Below are 19,406 nucleotides of genomic sequence, written 5' to 3'. Positions count from 1 at the left end.
AAGCTAGAAGGAACTTGCTGCAGAGCCACCTGCAGCCGGGAGTGTTTCCAATGCAAAGCAGAAAGGGGCCACATTAAACTGTGCTCGTGCACTTACATGCCACATGGGCTGAAGGGGTTTAATCCAGGGAGATTGCTTTCATCTTAATCATGAATGGATGTTTCATACCCACAACTCCACCACTGTTAGTCACGGTCTGTAGTTTGCACTGAAGGGTGCAAAGGATTGGAATAGAGGGGAAAGAGATGTGGGTTGAGGGACACAGGCAGAGCTCCAGGGGAGTCCAGGACTAAAGCAGCAGGTTTTGCTGCAGGTGAAGATGAGGGTGCATTGAACTGCCAGAGCTGGGTATGACTAGAGTGTCTTGGCAGGGCTGTGTAGGGGAAGCCTCCCTAATCCCCAACCGCACTATGACTGGCTATAGGCAGGGGACCTGACTTTTAGTAGCAGCAAAACTCACTGAAAAGTGTAAGCTCAGGGTTCTCTGTGTCTCGCCCTCCACAACCCCTGGTGACTGCAAAGGCATTTCTCCCTAACCCTTGTTCCGCAAAGATGCTGAGTTAGGGAATGTGTGATCCAGGGCCTTGTACTGAGAAATAATCATGCAGCCAAAATACTATGAAGCTTCATCTTCCTGACCAAAACAGTTTCTTTTTCAGGAGGAGCTCTCTGTAAGCAAAGAACCTGGGCTAGAAAGCAATGATGTGAAGATGCTCATGGAGACCTGCCACGCATGCTTTGTGGAGGAGCAGTTGAAAGCATCAACCATTGACAGAGAGAGGAAGGCAAATGAGCAGTGCTTGAGTCCAGAGCCTCAGCTCTCCACCCACCAGGCCGAGGTGGGTGTGGACAGTTGCAGAGACTCAGACAGGAATGGAAGCTCTGTGCAGGAATTCCTAAGAGTGTCCCCTGGAAAGAAACTGACGAAAGAAATTTCCCGAGGAGACTCTTCTCTGATGGCGCCCAAAGTCAAAAGAGAGGTTTGTGTTACTCCAGGAGAATTTCTGCCTAAGGGGCCATTGTTTTTGAACCCCAGAGCTGCAAGTGCATCATGCAGAGTCCTGTGCAATGTATAGGAGCCTAGTTCTTCCCCCGCAGATACGATGCTCTGCATGATTTTTCTTTTTGCCCACATAAGTTGCTCTCTATCTCCATTCTGTTCTCTTGTCTCCTGCCATGCTTATGATAGCTATCCTTAGGCAGAAGGGGAAGTGCAGCTTTGTACGTTGCTGAAATGGTGAGCCAGTCTCAGAGGTCTGAGTTCTACATCAGAGGTTTTTCTTTTCAATAGCAGGAAGAGAAAATAGCAGAAGCAGGAAAATGGCAGCTGAATCTGCTTGCGGAGCACAGCCGCAGCTCTGACCTGTCAGATATTTTGGAGGAGGAGGAGGAGGAGGAGGACCTATGCTCAGACCTGCAGGGAGAGAAGCAGTGGGACCCAAGGGCTTACTGCAGCGGAGAGAACGGGGGAAAGGTAACTTCCGGCAATGTCACCTTACTAGTGCGTTTGAGTGGACTCATTCCATTACATTAGCGAGTAAGAGGGGCCACCTCACTGAGCCCAGATGCTCTCAGCAGCTGTTTCCTAATCTCCTACTCTCAGAGCTCTCCATCTTACAGGCTCATGTCCTCTCCCACTAGCCGGGATACCCGTTTGTTGTAGAAGGGAAGGGATGGGTGTGAGAAATAAACTCTGGAGTCAAATGGGTAAGTAGTTCAAACATGTTTTATTCAGCTGGAACAATACAAAATGTACTGCAAAGGTAACACAATAGGCTGAGATCCTGTCCCCATTGGAATCAATTGCAAAACTTCCATAGACGTCACTGGGGCTGGGATTTGACCCCTAATATATAAATAACAGTGACTGTTCAATAAATTAGTACTCAGATTTGTGTAAAAATACAAATAATCTGCAATGTTCACATATTTATAGAGCCCATACAAAACTGATACGAAGGTGGCATTAAAGCTCCAATCCTGCAAATGCTCATGCACATGAGTAACTATCTGCACATGATTGCAGTTGGACTTCTCCTGGGCATAAAGCTAAGCGCACGGATAGATGAGTGCAGGCTTGTGGCCTGAGGTTATATGGGTAGGCTCTGAAAAGTGAGGAAATGTCAGCTAAGTTCACGCACACGATATGAGAAGTAGCATGTGATGTTGAAATGAAAGACTCCATTGTAGTTATTCACCCTCAGCTGGGAAGAGAGTTAAGATTGTGTATGACTGAAAAATGGCATTTGACCACATAAATGATTGCTGCGATGAATAAACACAAAGGGTTAGAATATGGTTGTGCATGCAAAGTGCTCTTCAAGCAAGCTGGAAAGACTTGCAGAAAATGCTCTTTGGTCAGTGCCTGAGGCCATTTGAATTCCTTTTACAGTTCCAAAAGGTAGCTACAATTAGCCGATCTGGGGATGTGTGACTGGCAGCTTGCACTGCTGCCGTGATGAAGCTGCTGAGGAGAAACAGTTAGCAGAGGGCACTGTGATGAATCTGCTGATGTTCCATCTGCTGCTGCTGCTTTCCTCCTGCTCAGGAGGGACGTAGGTCGCTAGGTGGGAAGGTTCAGGGCAGCTGGAAGGCCAGTTGGGAAGAAGTGTGGCTAGCTGACTCTAGGACTGGTGCAGTAGTTGGAGATAGTGGGCTTGCCTAGGAAGGCACTACTGGGGTTTGGCTTACCACAGCAGCCTGGCAGCTCCATGCAGGGGGAACAAGGCTCCTACTGCTGAACATGGGTTTTTACCACTTCAAGGTAAATTGTGAAGCAAAGCACTTTATTCGTATTCTGCCCAGAACCTCTGTAACGTATAAACTGGGCCTCAAAGTGTTGCTGTTTTTAAAAAGCTCTGCTTGGTGGTTTCATTAAGAAACTAGAATGATACAAATCAACATGGAACTTACTCAATGATTTAAAAACTGGCTAACTGACAGATCTCAAAATGTAATTGTAAATGGGGAATCATCATCAAGCAGGTGTGTTCAAGAGTGCCAGAGCCCTCCCCAAAGTAAGGGGGTCAGGAGCCCCTGCTCCTGAGGCCCCGCCCCCGGCCAAGCTGGAAGCCAGATCAGGGCCAGGGAGCCCACCCCAAACCCCTCACTGCATTTGGGGCAGGGTGGGGCTGAAAGTAGCCCCCTGCTCGCCCCCCCCGACACTGCCCAGGGCAGGTGGAGGGCCCCAGGCTCCTCAAAGCTGCCCGCACAGCTCTCCACAATTCAGCTCTGGCCAGAGGGGGGACGGAGGCTCAGAGTTGCAGCCCAGCCATGATAAGTAGGGTCCTACCAAATTCACAGTCCATTTTGGTCAATTTCACGTTCATAGGATTTTTAAAATCATATATTTCAGGATATCAGATATTTAAATCTGAAATTTCCTGGTGCTGTAATTGTAGGGGTCCTGACCCAGAAAGCAGGTGTGGGGGGCCGCAAGGGTATTGTAGGGGGTTGCGATACTGCTGCCCTTACATCTGTGCTGCTGCAGATGGTGGTGCTGCCTTGAGAACTGGGCGGCTGGAGAGCCGCGGCTGCTGGCGGGGAGCCCAGCTCAGAAACAGCACCGAAGTGAGGGTGGCCTGGTGTGGTACTGCCAGCCTTACTTCTGTGCTGCTGCTGGCGGGCGCTGCCTTCAGAGCCGGGCGCCCGGCCAACAGCGACCAGTCTCCAGCCCCCCAGCTCTGAAGGGCGTGCAGACGTAAGGGTGACAATACTGCGACCCCCCTAAAATAACCTTGTGACTTCCTGCAACTCTGCTTTAGGTAAGGACCCCCAATTTGGGAAACGCTAGTGTCCCCTGTGAAATCTGTGTAGTATAAGGTAAAAGTACACAAAAGACCATCTTTCACAGGGAGAGACCAGATTTCAATGTCCGTGATGCGTTTTTCGTGGCCGTGAATTTGGTACAGCCCAAATGATAAAAGCCAGGTGGGCAGCTGTGGGGAGCTGCGGTGGACCCCCCACCTGCCCATGGTGCAGGGGACCCGAGCAGCCCCTGGCCCTTATCCCTGCTCACTGGGCTCCAGGCCCAGGGCAGGTGGAGGGTCCATGCCATGGTTTCGCACAGCTGCCCACAAAGCTCTTACAGTGGCTGGGATGAGGCTCTGAGGCTCCCACCCTGGCCAGAGCTGGGTCGGGGAGAGCCGTGTGGGCAGCTGTGGGGAGCCAGTGTGGAGTCACAAACCCTCTACCTGCCCTCGGCCAGTCGGGGACACCATCCAGGGGTTGCTCTCAGCGCCCCACCCCCCCATATGCCAGGCAGGTGGAGGGTCCACGCGGTTCCCCACAGCTCCCTGGGTTCTCCGGCTGGGCTCCACTCTGGCCTGGCTGAGGGGTGAGGCAGGGCCTTGGGGGGAAGAGGAGGGGAAGGGGTCCGCCCTGGTGAAAAATGGCTGGGCCAGGCCCCCCCCCAACACTTTCAAAAAGTGGAAGGGCCCTGCCCCCCACACCCTCCATTCTGGCACCAATGGGTGTGTTTCTAGTGGGGTCACACAGGGATTGGTTCCTGGCCCTATGCTGTTTAACATTTGTATCAGTGACCTGGAAGAAAACATAAAATCATCACTGATAAAGTTTGCAGATGGCACAAAGATGGGGCAGTGGTAAATAATGAAGACGACAGGCCACAGATGGAGAGTGATCTGGATTGTTTGGTAAACAGGTCATGCACACAATAATGTTTATCAATATGGCCAATTGTAAAGCACACATCTGAGAACAAAGAATGCTTACAGGATGTGGGAACTCTACCCTGGGAACCAGGGACACGGAAAAGACTTGGGGGTCATAGTGCACAATCAGCTGAACATTAACTCCCAGTGCAACGCTGTGGTCAGAAGGGCTAATACAGTCCTTGGATGTATAAACGGGAATATCAATTAGGAGTAGGTAGGTTATTTTACCTCTGTATTTGGCACTAATGTGGAATACTGTGTTCAGTTCTGGTGTCCACACTTGAATAAAGATGTTAAAAAATTGTAGTGGTAGACTCAAGGAGTTCTATCTATTTAGCTTATCAAAGAGCAGGTTAAGGGGTGATTTGATCACAGTCTATAAATACCTACATGGGGAACAGAAATTTGATAATAAAGGATTCTTCAATCTAGCAGACAAAAGCGTACCATGATCCAGTGGCTAGAAGTGGAAGCTACGCACATTTATATTGGAACAAGGTGCACATTTTTACTAGTGATGGTAAATAACTATTGGAATAACTTACTAAGCGTCATGGTGGATTCTCCATCACTGACAATGTTTAAATCAGGACTGTTTTTCTAAAGATTTGCTCTAGTCCTAGCACAACCATTGGACTTCCATCAGGCATTAATGCAGGTAAGTACTATGACTTGCAGGCTGTCAGACTAGATGATCACAGTGGTCCTTTTTGGCCTTAAAAATGATGAGTTTATGGAACACCCTTTCCCAGCTGTCTTCTTTTTGGTGAAGGATTTTAGCACAGTCTTTGGACACTTTGGATGGTGGCATCACAGGAGCCATCTGTGTTGCACTTCTCAGAGCCCCCAGTAGAAAGGGAAAGGGATGGATACTGTTAATGTTAAAAATTAAAACGTAGTAAACCTGTAACGCCCCATCTGGAAGTTGTTGGGTCAAAAGAGTAAGGGGGGCCTCGCAAGTTGCAAGCCTGGCTGCTCAGAAACAGCCTCATGTTGTTTAGAATGTTTTTTTTTAAAGGGAGCCTGAAACAGCAGCTTTGCGGGGGAGAGGGGCACTTCAGCATGGGATGGCTTTGGGGGGTAGGACAGCAGGGGAGATCAGGCAGAAGCTTCCCATCTGGAGTGCTGCTGTGAGCAGGTGGAAACAGGTGGTGGAGCCTGGAGGGAGACTGCCCAGCATTGGGAGAGAGGCCAGTAGTGAGCAAGGCAGCAACTGGCATTAGAAAGGAAGTGGATAGGGACCCCAGTGGCTGAGCTGTGTCATCGCAGGGGCACCAGGAACAGAGCTGAAAGGGAGAATGTCCAGTTCAGGACACGAAAGAAAGAAAGAAAGATGATAGGAATTGTAGGGACAGCCACAAAAGGAACTTTACCTAGCAAGAGGAAAGACAGTGGTCGAAGAGGGAAAGAGGAAAAGTTAAAGGAAGAATAGTACGGTTAAGAAGAGGAAAAATAAATAGAGAGTCTCTAAGTAACATAAGCAATTATTAGAAAAATATTATTAAAAACAGTTAGAAAAATAAAGAGGAAGGAAATGTGAAAGAAGCTGTAATAAAAGAGAAATAGAGTTAAGAATAAGGGGAAAGTCAGCTGTAGTGAAAGTAAGAAAATAGTAAGGACTGTAAAACAAAACATCCAGACAGCATCTTAAAACATGCAGGAATAGAGAAATTGTCAGAGAGCAAAGGGACTGTAAGCCAGAGAGTAGTGGAGGAATAACTGTTCCATCAAGAAGCCACCACATCACATCAAGGAATATGTCTTTCTTTACGCTGGAACTCAAAACCATAAACAAAGATTGCAGACTCAAGATATAACTAAACATCCTGGAGAACTTTCCCTCCAAAGTCTGGGTTTAAAGAGGCTAAAAACTGAGAAACTGAAAAGGAAACGTATAACAGTGGGGTTTATGTTCTAGTGCATTGTATTTTCTAATTCAAAATTCTGTTGTTTCATAATTGTAAATTGTTACCTATAAAAGGAGTTTAATTAAGGTAGTAGGTAAGATACAGTAGGTAACAGTACTAGTTTACAATGGTTTATGGTGACAGGTTTCACAGTGGTAGCCGTGTTAGTCTGTGTCATCAAAAACAGCGAGGATCCTTGTGGCACCCTAGAGACTAGCCTCAGCAGTGGTGGTTCTTCGAGTAGTGTCTCCATGGGTGCTCCACTCTAGGTGTGTCTGCGCCCCTGTGCTGCTGACTGGAGAATTTCAATAGCAGTCTGTCCCGCTGCGCAGCTCGAGGCCAGCCAGCGTGCTTGGGCATTCCCTCCTCAGTTCCTTCTCAGCCGCCCCTGGTTAGAGATGGAGCTAAGAGCTGTCCATTCACGGATTGTTAACTCCCTTTAGTTTTGCAAAATTTTAGCTTCCTTTGAAGCTTTTTCCTTTGTTTGTTTTTTGTTGGCTGTGCCAAAAAAAAAAAAAAGAAGAAGAAAGGGTTCGCTCCCTGGGACAAGGGTGTGCCTGACTATCCAGGCTTCAAAAAGTGTCTTAGCTGGAAAGAATCCGTCCCAGTGATAGATGGACACTCCTACTGCATTCACTGCCTGAGAAAAGCACAATCCACAAAAGTGTAGTTGGTGCCAGCAGTTAAAACCCAGGTCCAAGAAGGACCGAGAGTTAAGGATCAAACTCCGGCTCATGGAGTTGGCCTTCAACTGCCAGGGTGCTGGCGAGAGCTATTACCACAACCTTCTATGTCAAAGGCAGATGATCCCAAGGAGGCGAACCACTCACTCAAGACTGTTAAGAAAAGGTCTGGGAATCCCCATAGAGAGTCCCGATTGAGCCAGAAATGGTCTCCAGCTCCATCGGTGTCATCCGTACTGATGGTGTTGAAGATGCCTGAAGTTGGTACTCAGGGCACGTGCAGTACCGAGTCAACAGAGTAAGTCAGTCTGCCAAGGACCTGATGGGCATAGGCAAAGAAATACCGGTATTGCATGGGGCATGAAAGTCATGAAAGATCCACCCCGGAGAAGGCTATGTCGGCGCAGTCATCAGCACTGGTACGAACCCCAGTGCACGTGGCACTGACAGACTGTACAACTAGGTCCGTATCTCCGACTCCATTGGTACAAAGCTCTTGGCACCGATAACCACCTGTAACAACGACATCCACATCGCGGATTTCCAGTGGGCAACAGATCTCTTGGTGTCTGACGTACCGGACTCTGGTGCCATGTTCTCCTGGAGCATTGGACTTGATGACATCTCCATGCCACACTCCACCTTTCTCCTCATCGGAGTTGGATAACCCGCCATATGGGACCTAATTGCACCATGAGCACCAGGCATATCACCCGCCCATCCCTCAACCTCCATGGTTTGGGCAGCCATGGTACCAGCCACCAGCCCCCTACCCTCAGTGACCATACTGTGACCCCTGGCAGGCCAGAGGCAACAAGCCTCCCAGGCTTCTAGTTAGGCATACCAACAGGCAAGGAAGCACCCTCCTTCAGCTGCGGCTTCAAAGGGTTCAAAACCTCCTGAGCAACCGGGGGAGGAAGTTGGAGCTGAGACAGAGGAGGAAGACACACTTCAAGCTTGTTTCTTGTCATCTTCACCTGACGAGGTGGTGATAAGAACATAAGAACAGCCATACTGGGTAAGACCAAAGGTCCATCTAGTCCAGTATCCTGTCTTCTGACAGTGGCCAATACCAGGTGCCCCAGAGGGAATGAACAGAACAGGTCATCATCAAGTGATCCATTCCCTGTCACATATTCCCAGCTTCCGGCAAACGGAGCCTAAGGACACCATCCCTGCCCATCCTGGCTAATAGTCATTGATGGACCTATCCTCCATGAACATATCTACTTCTTTTTTGAACCCTGTTATAGTCTTGGCCTACACAACATTCTCTGGCAAGGAGATGCCCCCTCCGCCATCCATGGCAGATGATTTTAAATCATTCCAGGACCTAGCTAAGAGGGTGGCAGAATCCCTGCAAATACAGTTGAATGAAGTGACTGAGCCTCACCACAAACTGATGGACATTTACACTCTTCCATCTCTGCCAGAGTGGCCCTCTTGGTTAATGAGGTGCTCCTGGATTCCGCTAAAGTAATATGGCAGACCCCTGTGTCCATCTTCCTGACATGCAAGCGAGCGGACAAAAAGTATTATGTGCCGGTGAAGGGCACGGAATTTCTATTCTCACACCCACCTCCCAATTCCATCATTGCAGATGTGGTTAATTCTAGGGCTCGCCAGTGCCAGTTTAAATCCATCCCGTGTGACCGAGACCGGAACATTTGGACCTGTTTGGCAGGAATTCCTATTCATCAGCCACCCTTCAGTTCTGGGTAGCAAATTACCAGGCCTTGCTAGCCAAATATGACTACCAGAATTATGTGAAACTAGATACCTTTATTGAGCAGCTCCCAGACTCCCATAAGGACCAATTCAAGGCCATAATTAAAAATGGCCAGCTGGTGCAGCTATTCTGTGCACCTGACTAGGCCTTCCAATATGCATTAGACGTGGCTGACACGTTCGATTTCCATGGCCATTGTTATGAGAAGGGATTCATGGCTGCATTTTTATGGCTTTCCTAAAGATGTCAAAACCACGATGGAGGACCTTCCCTTTGAGGGAATGAAGTTATTTGCCAAAAAGACCGGTGCATCTCTTCACACATAGAAGGATTCTCAGGTGACTCTTTGAGTACTAGGGATATTTATGCCAGCCTACATGAGAAAATATAGCCCTCAGCCACTATTTAAGCCACGATCATCGCACTATGTGTCTCAGTACTTGTCACAAAAATCTTACGAGCCACAGAGAAAGAAATAAAGGTTCCTCAAGCGAAAGCAATTGGGACCCCAAGCCACTTCATCTCAGCCCTCTACCTCGAAGAGGCAGTTTTGATGGGTTGGTTGAAGTGCCTGTAGATTATTCTCCTTGCCACTTCACTCTGGGAAACCTCACTCCTCCTTTCAGAGGCCGCCCTACCCTGTTCTACAGCACCAGGGAACAAATAACCACCGACAAGTGGGTGCTGGAAATCATCCAGAGGAGATATGCCATCCATTTCTCCTCCTCCTCCCTCCCAAACACCTTTCCCTGTCCCTCTTCAGGGATCTTCTCACGAGAGTTTACTACGTCAAGAGATAAACCATATCCTCAGCGTAGAAGCTATAGAACCTGTGTCTATACGTCACAGAGGCAGAGGTTTCTACTCTCTCAACTTCCTGATACCAAAGAGAAAGGAAGGTTTGAGACCCATACTGAACCTCAGAGTGAGAAATTCAAGATGCTCATCCTATCAACAATAATTCCAGCATTAGAGGAAGATTTGTCCTCGGCCCTTGACCTTCAAGATGCATATTTCCACATTTCCATCATACCGAGTCACAGGTGTTATCTCAGATTCACGTTGGGCCAGGACCACTACCAGTAAAGAGTACTACCTTTCGGCCTTTCATCAGCTCCCAGGGTGTTTTCCAAGGCCCTTTCGGTAGTGGTGGCCCTCTTTTATGCTCTCAAAGCGTCATGATTTATCCTTACCTGGATGATTGCCTTCTCAGGGCACAGTCCTGCATGGAAGCCCAATGAGTCACTCAGCTCACACTGGGCCTGTTTCTGAATCTGGGTCTACAGATCAATGAACAAAAATCGACCTTAACACTAGTACAGAGGCTAGAATTCATAGGCGCCAACCTCGACTCCATTCAGGTGATGGTGTTCCTCCCACATCACAGATTTCTCAGTCTCTCCTGGTTGATGGAGACAGTGCAATCCACCCCCAAATTTCAGCCAGACATTGCCTCCAACTTCTGGGGCATATGGCCATGGGCACATCGATTATTGCTCATGCCTACGCATGAAATGTCTCCAAGCATGGTTCAATTTGGTTTACTAGCCGAACAGAGACAACATAAACAAATGTATATCGATGCCCACCAGGGTCAAACAATCCATGGACATCTGTATGGGATTCCCATCTGCTCAGTCTTCCCCGTCTCTACTCCTGACAACTGATGCATCCTCCATAGGATGGGCCGTGCATCTGAATGGTTGCACAATACAGGGCAAATGCTTTCTAGTAGAGACATACCTCCATATCCACCTGCTCGAGCTCAGATTGGTAAGAAACACATGCGCTCACTTCCTCCCGCTGATCAAGAACACGCACATGGAGGTCATGACCGACAATATGGCCTGCATGTTCTACGTAAACCAACAGGAAGGTGCCAAGTCTCATTCCTTGTGTGTAGAAGTACTAAAACTATGGAACTGGTCATAGAATCCTAGAATCATAGAATATCAGGGTTGGAAGGGACCTTAGCAGGGCATCTAGTCCAACCCCCTGCTCAAAGCAGGACCGATCCCCAACTCAATCATCTCAGCCAGAGCTTTGTCAAGCCTGACCTTAAAAATATCTAAGGAAGGAGATTCCACCACCTCCCTAGGTAATGCATTCCAGTGTTTCACCACCCTCCTAGTGAAAAAGTTTTTCCTAATATCCAACCTAAACCTCCCCCACTGCAACTTGAGACCATTACTCCTTGTTCTGTCATCTGCTACCACTGAGAACAGTCTAGAGCCATCCTCTTTGGAACCCCCTTTCAGGTAGTTGAAAGCAGCTATCAAATCCCCCCTCATTCTTCTTTTCCGCAGACTAAACAATCCCAGTTCCTTCAGCCTCTCCTCATAAGTCACGTGTTCCAGTCCCCTAATAATTTTTGTTGCTCTCTGCTGGACTCTTTCCAATTTTTCCACATCCTTCTTGTAGTGTGGGGCCCAAAACTGGACACAGTACTCCAGATGAGGCCTCACCAATGTCGAATAGAGGGAAACGATTACGTCCCTCGATCTGCTGGCAATGCCCCTACTTATACATCCCAAAATGCCATTGGCCTTCTTGGCAACAAGGGCACACTGTTGACTCATATCCAGCTTCTCGTCCACTGTAACCCCTAGGTCCTTTTCTGAAGAACTGCTGCCGAGCCATTTGGTCCCTAGTCTGTAGCGGTGCATTGGATTCTTCCGTCCTAAGTGCAGGACTCTGGACTTGTCCTTGTTGAACCTCATCAGATTTCTTTTGGCCCAATCCTCTCATTTGTCTAGGTCCCTCTGTATCCTATCCCTACCCTCCAGTATATCTACCTCTCCTCCCAGTTTAGTGTCACCTGCAAACTTGCTGAGGGTGCAATCCACACCATCCTCCAGATCATTTATGAAGATATTGAACAAAACTGGCCTGAGGACCGACCCTTGGGGCACTCTGCTAGATACCGGCTGCCAACTAGAGATGGAGCCATTGATCACTACCCGTTGAGCCCGACAATCTAGCCAACTTTCTATCCACCTTATATTCCATTCATCCAGCCCATACTTCTTTAACTTGCTGGCAAGAATACTGTGGGAGACCGTGTCAAAAGCTTTGCTAAAGTCAAGGAACAACAAGTCCACTGCTTTCCCTTCATCCACAGAGCCATTTATCTCGTCATAGAAGGCAATTAGATTCGTCAGGCATGACTTGCCCTTGGTGAATCCATGCTGACTGTTCCTGATCACTTTCCTCTCCTCTAAGTGCTTCAGGATTGATTCTTTGAGGACCTGCTCCATGATTTTTCCAGGGACTGAGGTGAGGCTGACTGGCCTGTAGTTCCCAGGATCCTCCTTCTTCCCTTTTTTAAAGATGGGCACTACATGAGCCTTTTTCCAGTCGTCTGGGACTTTCCCCAATCGCCATGAGTTTTCAAAGATAATGGCCAATGGCACTGCAATCACATCCACCCTGTCTTTTAGCACTCTCGGATGCAGCGCATCCGGCCCCATGGACTTGTGCTCGTCCAGCTTTTCTAAATAGTCCCGAACCACTTCTTTCTCCACAGAGGGCTGGTCATCTCCTCCCCATGCTGTGCTGCCCAGTGTAGTAGTCTGGGAGCTGACCTTGTTTGTGAAGACAGAGGCAAAAAAAGCATTGAGTACATTAGCTTTTTCCACATCCTCTGTCACTAGGTTGCCTCCATCATTCAGTAAGGGGCCCACACTTTCCTTGACTTTCTTCTTGTTGCTAACAAACCTGAAGAAACCCTTTTTGTTACTCTTAACATCCTTGCTAGCTGCAACTCCAATTGTGCTTTGGCCTTCCTGATTTCACTCCTGCACCCCTGAGCAATATTTTTATACTCTTCCCTGGTCATTTGTCCAATCTTCCACTTCTTGTAAGCTTCTTTTTTGTGTTTAAGATCAGCAAGGATTTCACTGTGAAGCCAAGCTCGTCATCTGCCATATTTATTATTCTTTCAAATACATCCAGCTCTCCTAGATTCCTTTCCCCCTCATGTTATTCTCCCAGGGGATCCTGCCCATCAGTTCCCTGAGGGAGTCAAAGTCTGCTTTTCTGAAGTCCAGGGTCCGTATTCTGCTGCTCTCCTTTCTTCCCTGTGTCAGGATCGTGAACTCGACCATCTCATAGTCACTGCCTCCCAGGTTCCTATCCACTTTTGCTTCCCCTACTAATTCTTCCCGGTTTGTGAGCAGCAGGTCAAGAAGAGCTCTGCCCCTAGTTGGTTCCTCCAGCACTTGCACCAGGAAATTGTCCCCTAGACTTCCCAAAAACTTCCTGGATTGTCTGTGCACCGCTGTATTGCTCTCCCAGGAGATATCAGGGTTATAGGAGACTTCAATGAGAACCAGGGCCTGCGACCTAGTAACTTCTGTGAGTTGCCGGAAGAAAGCCTCGTCCACCTCATCCCCCTGGTCCGGTGGTGTATAGCAGAGTCCCACCACGACATCACCCTTGTTGCTCACACTTCTAATCTTAATCCAGAGACACTCAGATTTTTCTCAAAAAGAAAAGGAGTACTTGTGGCACCTTAGAGACTAACCAATTTATTTGAGCATGAGCTTTCGTGAGCTACAGCTCACTTCATCGGATGCATACTGTGGAAACTGCAGAAGACATTATATACAGAGAGACCATGAAACAATACCTCCTCCCACCCCACTCTCCTGCTGGTAATAGCTTATCTAAAGTGTTCATCAAGTTGGGCCATTTCCAGCACAAATCCAGGTTTTCTCACCCTCCGCCCCCCCCCCCCCAAACTCACTCTCCTGCTGGTAATAGCCCATCCAATGTGACCACTCTCTTTAAAATGTGTATGATAATCAAGGTGGGCCATTTCCAGCACAAATGCAGGTTTTCTCACCTCCCCACCCCCATACACACACAAACTCACTCTCCTGCTGGTAATAGCTCATCCAAAGTGACCACTCTCCCTACAATGTGCATGATAATCAAAGTGGGCCATTTCCAGCAGAAATCCAAGTTTAACCAGAACGTCGCGGGGGGGGGGGTAGAAAAAAACAAGGGGAAATAGGCTACCTTGCATAATGACTTAGCCACTCCCAGTCTCTCTTTTTCTGCAGTTTCGTACGTGAGCTCTGAGTAGTCATACTGCTCCCTTACATACAATGCAACTCCCCCACCTTTTCTGCCCTGCCTGTCCTTCCTGAACAGTTTATATCCATCCATGACAGTACTCCAGTCATGTGAGTTATCCCACCAAGTCTCTGTTATTCCAATCACATCATAATTCCTTGACTGTGCCAGGACTTCCAGTTCTCCCTGCTTGTTTCCCAGGCTTCGTGCATTTGTGTATAGGCACTTGATAACTCGCTGATCGTCCCTCTTTCTCAGTATGAGGCAGGTCCATCTCCCACAACGGCCTGTTAGTTGCCTACCTACCGGGAATACACAACATGATGGCTGACAGTCTCAGAAGCAAATTCCTGCATGACCATGAATAGGAGATAGAGTTGGCGATTCTATATGACATATTCCGACAATAGGGGATGCCAGTAATAGACTTGTTTCCACTCACCAGAACAAGAAATGTCCACAGTACTACTCCAGGGCAGGGATCGGACGACACTCCATGGGAGATGCTCTTCTCATTCCTTGGGAGAAGGGCCTTCTTTACGCCTTTCCCCCATTCCCTCTATTACTGAAAGACCTGTTGAAAATAGAGAGGAAAAAAGCAAACATGATTCTGATTGCCCCCACCTGGCCCAGGCAGACGTGGTATCCTTATCTGTTGCAGCTGGCATTATGTCCACCGATGACTCTCCCGATCACTCCTTACCTGCTGTCACAGAATGAGGAATGCACTCTTGTCAAGGTTCCTTCCCCACTCTGAACTCTAGGGTACAGATGTGGGGACCTGCATGAAAACCTCCTAAGCTTACTTTTACCAGCTTAGGTTAAAACTTCCCAAAGGTACGAACTAATTTTACCCTTTGCCCTTGGACTTCCACTACCACCACCAAACTTTATCTGGGTTCCTGAAAAAACGTAGTTTGGATATGTCTTTCCCCCCAAAATCCTCCCAACCCTTGCACCCCACTTCCTGGGGAAGATTTGGTAAAAATCCTCTCCAATTTGCATAGGTGACCACAGATCCAAACCCTTGGATCTTAGAACAATTTAAAAAACATTCAGTTTCCTTACAAGAAGACTTTTAATAGAAGTAAAAAAAATCATCTCTGTAAAATCAGGATGGTAAATACCTTACAGGGTAATTAGATTCAAAACATAGAGAATCCCTCTAGGCAAAACCTTAAGTTACAAAAAAGACACACAGACAGGAATAGTCATTCTATTCAGCACAGTTCTTTTCTCAGCCATTTAAAGAAATCATAATCTAACACATAGCTAGCTAGATTATTTACTAAGTTCTAAGACTCCATTCCTGTTCTGTCCCCGGCAAAAGCAGCATACAGACAGACCCAGACCCTTTGTTTTTCTCCCTCCTCCCAGCTTTTGAAAGTATCTTGTCTCCTCATTGGTCATTTTGGTCAGGTGCCAGCGAGGTTACCTTTAGCTTCTTAACCCTTTACAGGTGAGAGGATTTTTTCCTGGAGGGATTTTGAAGGGGTTTACCCTTCCCTTTATATTTATGACAACTCTCCATCCCAGTCTGCGGATCCTGTGACTCAAAGCCTGGCTCCTTCATGGTTCCAGCACATAGAAACATCGTGCTCTGAGGAGGTACAGGCGCACTATTACAGTAAAAAGGGCACTACTCATCATACCTACCTTCAGAAATGGAAGAGGTTCCAGATCTGGTGCCAGCCCCAGGGGCTCACCCCTACTGCAACCACTGTACTGGTGGCCCTAGGCTACCTGTTGACCTTTAAGGAATCGTGTCTCTCTATTAGCTTGTTGAAGGTTCATCTAGCACCAGTTGCAACCTTCCACCAACAGGTACAAGGCGACTCAGTCTTCTCCCACCGAACTACAAAGAGGTTTCTTAAGGGCATAGCAAACCTCTTCCCTCAACCCGGGCCCCCTGCTCCCCAATGGGACCTCAGTCGAGTGTTAAAAAAGGATAACCTGACTGCAGTTTGAACCCATGGCCACTTGTTCACTAACTAACCTTTCCATGAAGATGGCATTCCTCATTGCCATCACTTCTGCCAGAAGGATAGGGAAGATAGCAGTTTTGATGGCAAATCTCCTTTTTACTGTGTTCTTCCCTGACAAGGTCACACTCAGACCACATCCGGAGTTCACTCCTAAAGTGACTTCTGCATTTCATATGAATCAACTTATTCAGCTTCCAGCATTTCCAGCTGCAGCAGCACAGGAACCAGCAAACAAAGGTGTTTCAGTGGGAGTTCTGTTGGAGGAGAAGGGTTTAGGTGAGAAGGCTATGACAGATACAGAGGCAGTGGTGGAAGACACAATGGAGATGACTGGCTGTGGAAGCTGCGGTTTGTATATGATCTTGGAGGGGCTACCTGGCAAAAGTTTTGTCTGCATGAAATGCCGTCTAATAGAGCTGATGAAGGAAAAGATCTGAGGATTGGAGATGCAGGTGGAAAGTCTGGTTGAGTTTAGAAGGGGGGTCGAGCGGATTATGGAGCAAAGACATGAGGCAGCTGAAGGGAAAAGCTCAGACTTGCAGATAGAAGCAGGACTGAAGAATTATGAGGGGAGATTGCTGGGTGAAGAAAGTGGACAGTGGAAGCATGTGACTAAGAGAACCAGGCAGAGGAAAAGATGGGCTAGAGAAGGAGAAATAGAGCTCAAGAATAGGTTTGTAGAGCTGAAAAATGAAGAAGGGGTTCAGCAGGTGGTCACTGAAGGTGGAAGGGTGAGGAAGAAGAGAAGAGCAGCTAGTCCTACAGGAAAAGGGAAAGAGTCAATGGAGACTACACCAAATGAGAGTCCCAGGAGGATACAGGATGGGTTGAAGAGAGTTACAAGGGAGAACAGGAATAGAAAGAACTTGCAGCCAGAGGGATCAGGGCATAGACTGGAGAATAGCACAGTCACCAGGAAAAGGCAGGTCTACGTGATCGGGGACTCTTTACTGAGAAGAATAGACAGGCCTGTAACTAGAGCTGATCCAGAGAATAGAAGGCTGTGCTGTCTTCCAGGTGCTAAGATACTGTTGCTGGCACCCAGTGCCCAGAGAAAAAACAACAGCAGGGTTTTGTTGCCCGGTGTGCGTTACCCAATAAACACAACGGGGTGGAGAAGCAGAAAAGTTTATTTGGAATTCCAAAGAAAGGTACAGGGAGAGAAATCTCAAATCCTGCACACCAGAGCAGGTTATTACACACACTTTTATATTCCTTAATGCTACTACACTACACATCAGCCAATCAAAGCTTTGCACAAATATTCTGCCTTCCTTATATGGGTTACAACAATGTTTATTTTTTGCAACCTTTAACAAGCATTTCTAGCAACTTAAACAACCAGCACATCCTGTCTGGCCTTGAAGCTGTCTCTCCTGGTGGTTGTGATTGCAGAGCCATTGGCCATTATCTTTGAAAACTCGTGGCGAACGGGGGAAGTCCCGGATGACTGGAAAAAGGCTAATGTAGTGCCAATCTTTAAAAAAGGGAAGAAGGAGGATCCTGGGAACTACAGGCCAGTCAGCCTCACTTCAGTCCCTGGAAAAATCATGGAGCAGGTCCTCAAAGAATCAATCCTGAAGCACTTACATGAGAGGAAAGTGATCAGGAACAGTCAGCATGGATTCACCAAGGGAAGGTCATGCCTGACTAATCTAATCGCCTTCTATGATGAGATTACTGGTTCTGTGGATGAAGGGAAAGCAGTGGATGTATTGTATCTTGACTTTAGCAAAGCTTTTGACATGGTCTCCCACAGTATCCTTGTCAGCAAGTTAAGGAAATATGGGCTGGATGAATGCACTATAAGGTGGGCAGAAAGTTGGCTAGATTGTCGGGCTCAACGGGTAGTGATCAATGGCTCCATGTCTAGTTAGCAGCCGGTGTCAAGTGGAGTGCCCCAGGGGTCGGTTTTGTTCAATATCTTCATTAATGATCTGGAGGATGGTGTGGATTGCACTCTCAGCAAATTTGCGGATGATACTAAACTGGGAGGAGTGGTAGATATGCTGGAGGGCAGGGATAGGATACAGAGGGACCTAGACAAATTGGAGGATTGGGCCAAAAGAAATCTGATGAGGTTGAATAAGGATAAGTGCAGGGTCCTGCACTTAGGACTGAAGAACCCAATGCACAGCTACAGACTAGGGACCGAATGGCTAGGCAGCAGTTCTGCGGAAAAGGACCTAGGGGTGACAGTGGACGAGAAGCTGGATATGAGTCAGCAGTGTGCCCTTGTTGCCAAGAAGGCCAATGGCATTTTGGGATGTATAAGTAGGGGCATAGCGAGCAGATCGAGGGATGTGATCGTCCCCCTCTATTGGACATTGGTGAGGCCGCATCTGGAGTACTGTGTCCAGTTTTGGGCCCCACACTACAAGAAGGATGTGGATAAATTGGAAAGAGTCCAGCGAAGGGCAACAAAAATGATTAGGGGTCTGGAACACATGAGTTATGAGGAGAGGCTGAGGGAACTGGGATTGTTTAGCCTGCGGAAGAGAAGAATGAGGGGGGATTTGATAGCTGCTTTCAACTACCTGAGAGGTGGTTCCAGAGAGGATGGTTCTAGACTATTCTCAGTGGTGGAAGAGGACAGGACAAGGAGTAATGTTCTCAAGTTGCAGTGGGGAGGTTTAGGTTGGATATTAGGAAAAACTTTTTCACTAGGAGGGTGGTGAAACACTGGAATGCGTTGCCTAGGGAGGTGGTGGAATCTCCTTCCTTAGAAGTTTTTAAGGTCAGGCTTGACAAAGCCCTGGCTGGGATGATTTAATTGGGGATGGGTCCTGCTTTTGAGCAGGGGGTTGGACTAGATGACCTCCTGAGGTCCCTTCCAACCCTGATATTCTATGATTCTATGATTCCTGTTATCTTTAACTTGGCGTCAGCAAACCTTACACTATAAGGCATTATTTACAACTGCAACATTTTTTTAAGAGCAAAAGAGCTTACTCAAACCAGCCAGGCCTGAGTTCTATTAAGGGGGGTTGAAAAGAAGCCCTTAGGCCTACAGCAGGGAGACTTCCTCGACCCTTATGGCCTTCCATCCCCTCGACTTAACTAGTGGCCATACCCTGGGGTCTCCAACAATTCCCTCCTTTGAGAATACTCATTTTTGTTTCTTGAGTCTTCTCATTTTTATTTGCTTAATAGCGGGCTATGCATACAATTAAAATTTTTAAAGCTATGCAAAACAAGCATCTTTACACAGGACCACATACAACACAGCAAACATAACATAATTAATACAGGGAAAAAAAGCTTAAATAATAGGCTAAACAACCCACTTAGCCACGGGGAAAGGCCCCAACCAGCGAATAAAGAGCCTAGCCAATCCTCCCCAGTTT

General features: G+C 47.6%; 1 protein-coding gene across 15 annotated transcripts in view; it reads left to right on the top strand.

Moving 5' to 3' along the window:
* Window positions 1–19,406, top strand: part of TSPOAP1 (TSPO associated protein 1) — a 231,743-nt gene that overhangs the window by 165,001 nt on the left and 47,336 nt on the right. For 14 of the 15 annotated variants that reach the window (XR_012155490.2, XR_012155492.2, XR_012155491.2 and 11 more), the window contains 2 exons: window positions 660–980; window positions 1,292–1,474. Coding sequence is in view for 12 of the 15 variants with exons in the window: in XM_073316132.2 (XP_073172233.2) it covers window positions 660–980; window positions 1,292–1,474 (504 nt within the window). In the remaining 3 variants the exon portion in view is untranslated. The remainder of the gene's footprint in view (window positions 1–659; window positions 981–1,291; window positions 1,475–19,406) is intronic. The other variant, XM_073316129.2, reaches the window with a different exon arrangement.

The sequence above is a fragment of the Lepidochelys kempii genome, chromosome 17 (genome assembly GCF_965140285.1).
Source record: "Lepidochelys kempii isolate rLepKem1 chromosome 17, rLepKem1.hap1, whole genome shotgun sequence".
Classification (NCBI taxonomy): Eukaryota; Metazoa; Chordata; order Testudines; family Cheloniidae; genus Lepidochelys; species Lepidochelys kempii.
This window is presented reverse-complemented; position numbering and strand designations above follow the sequence as displayed.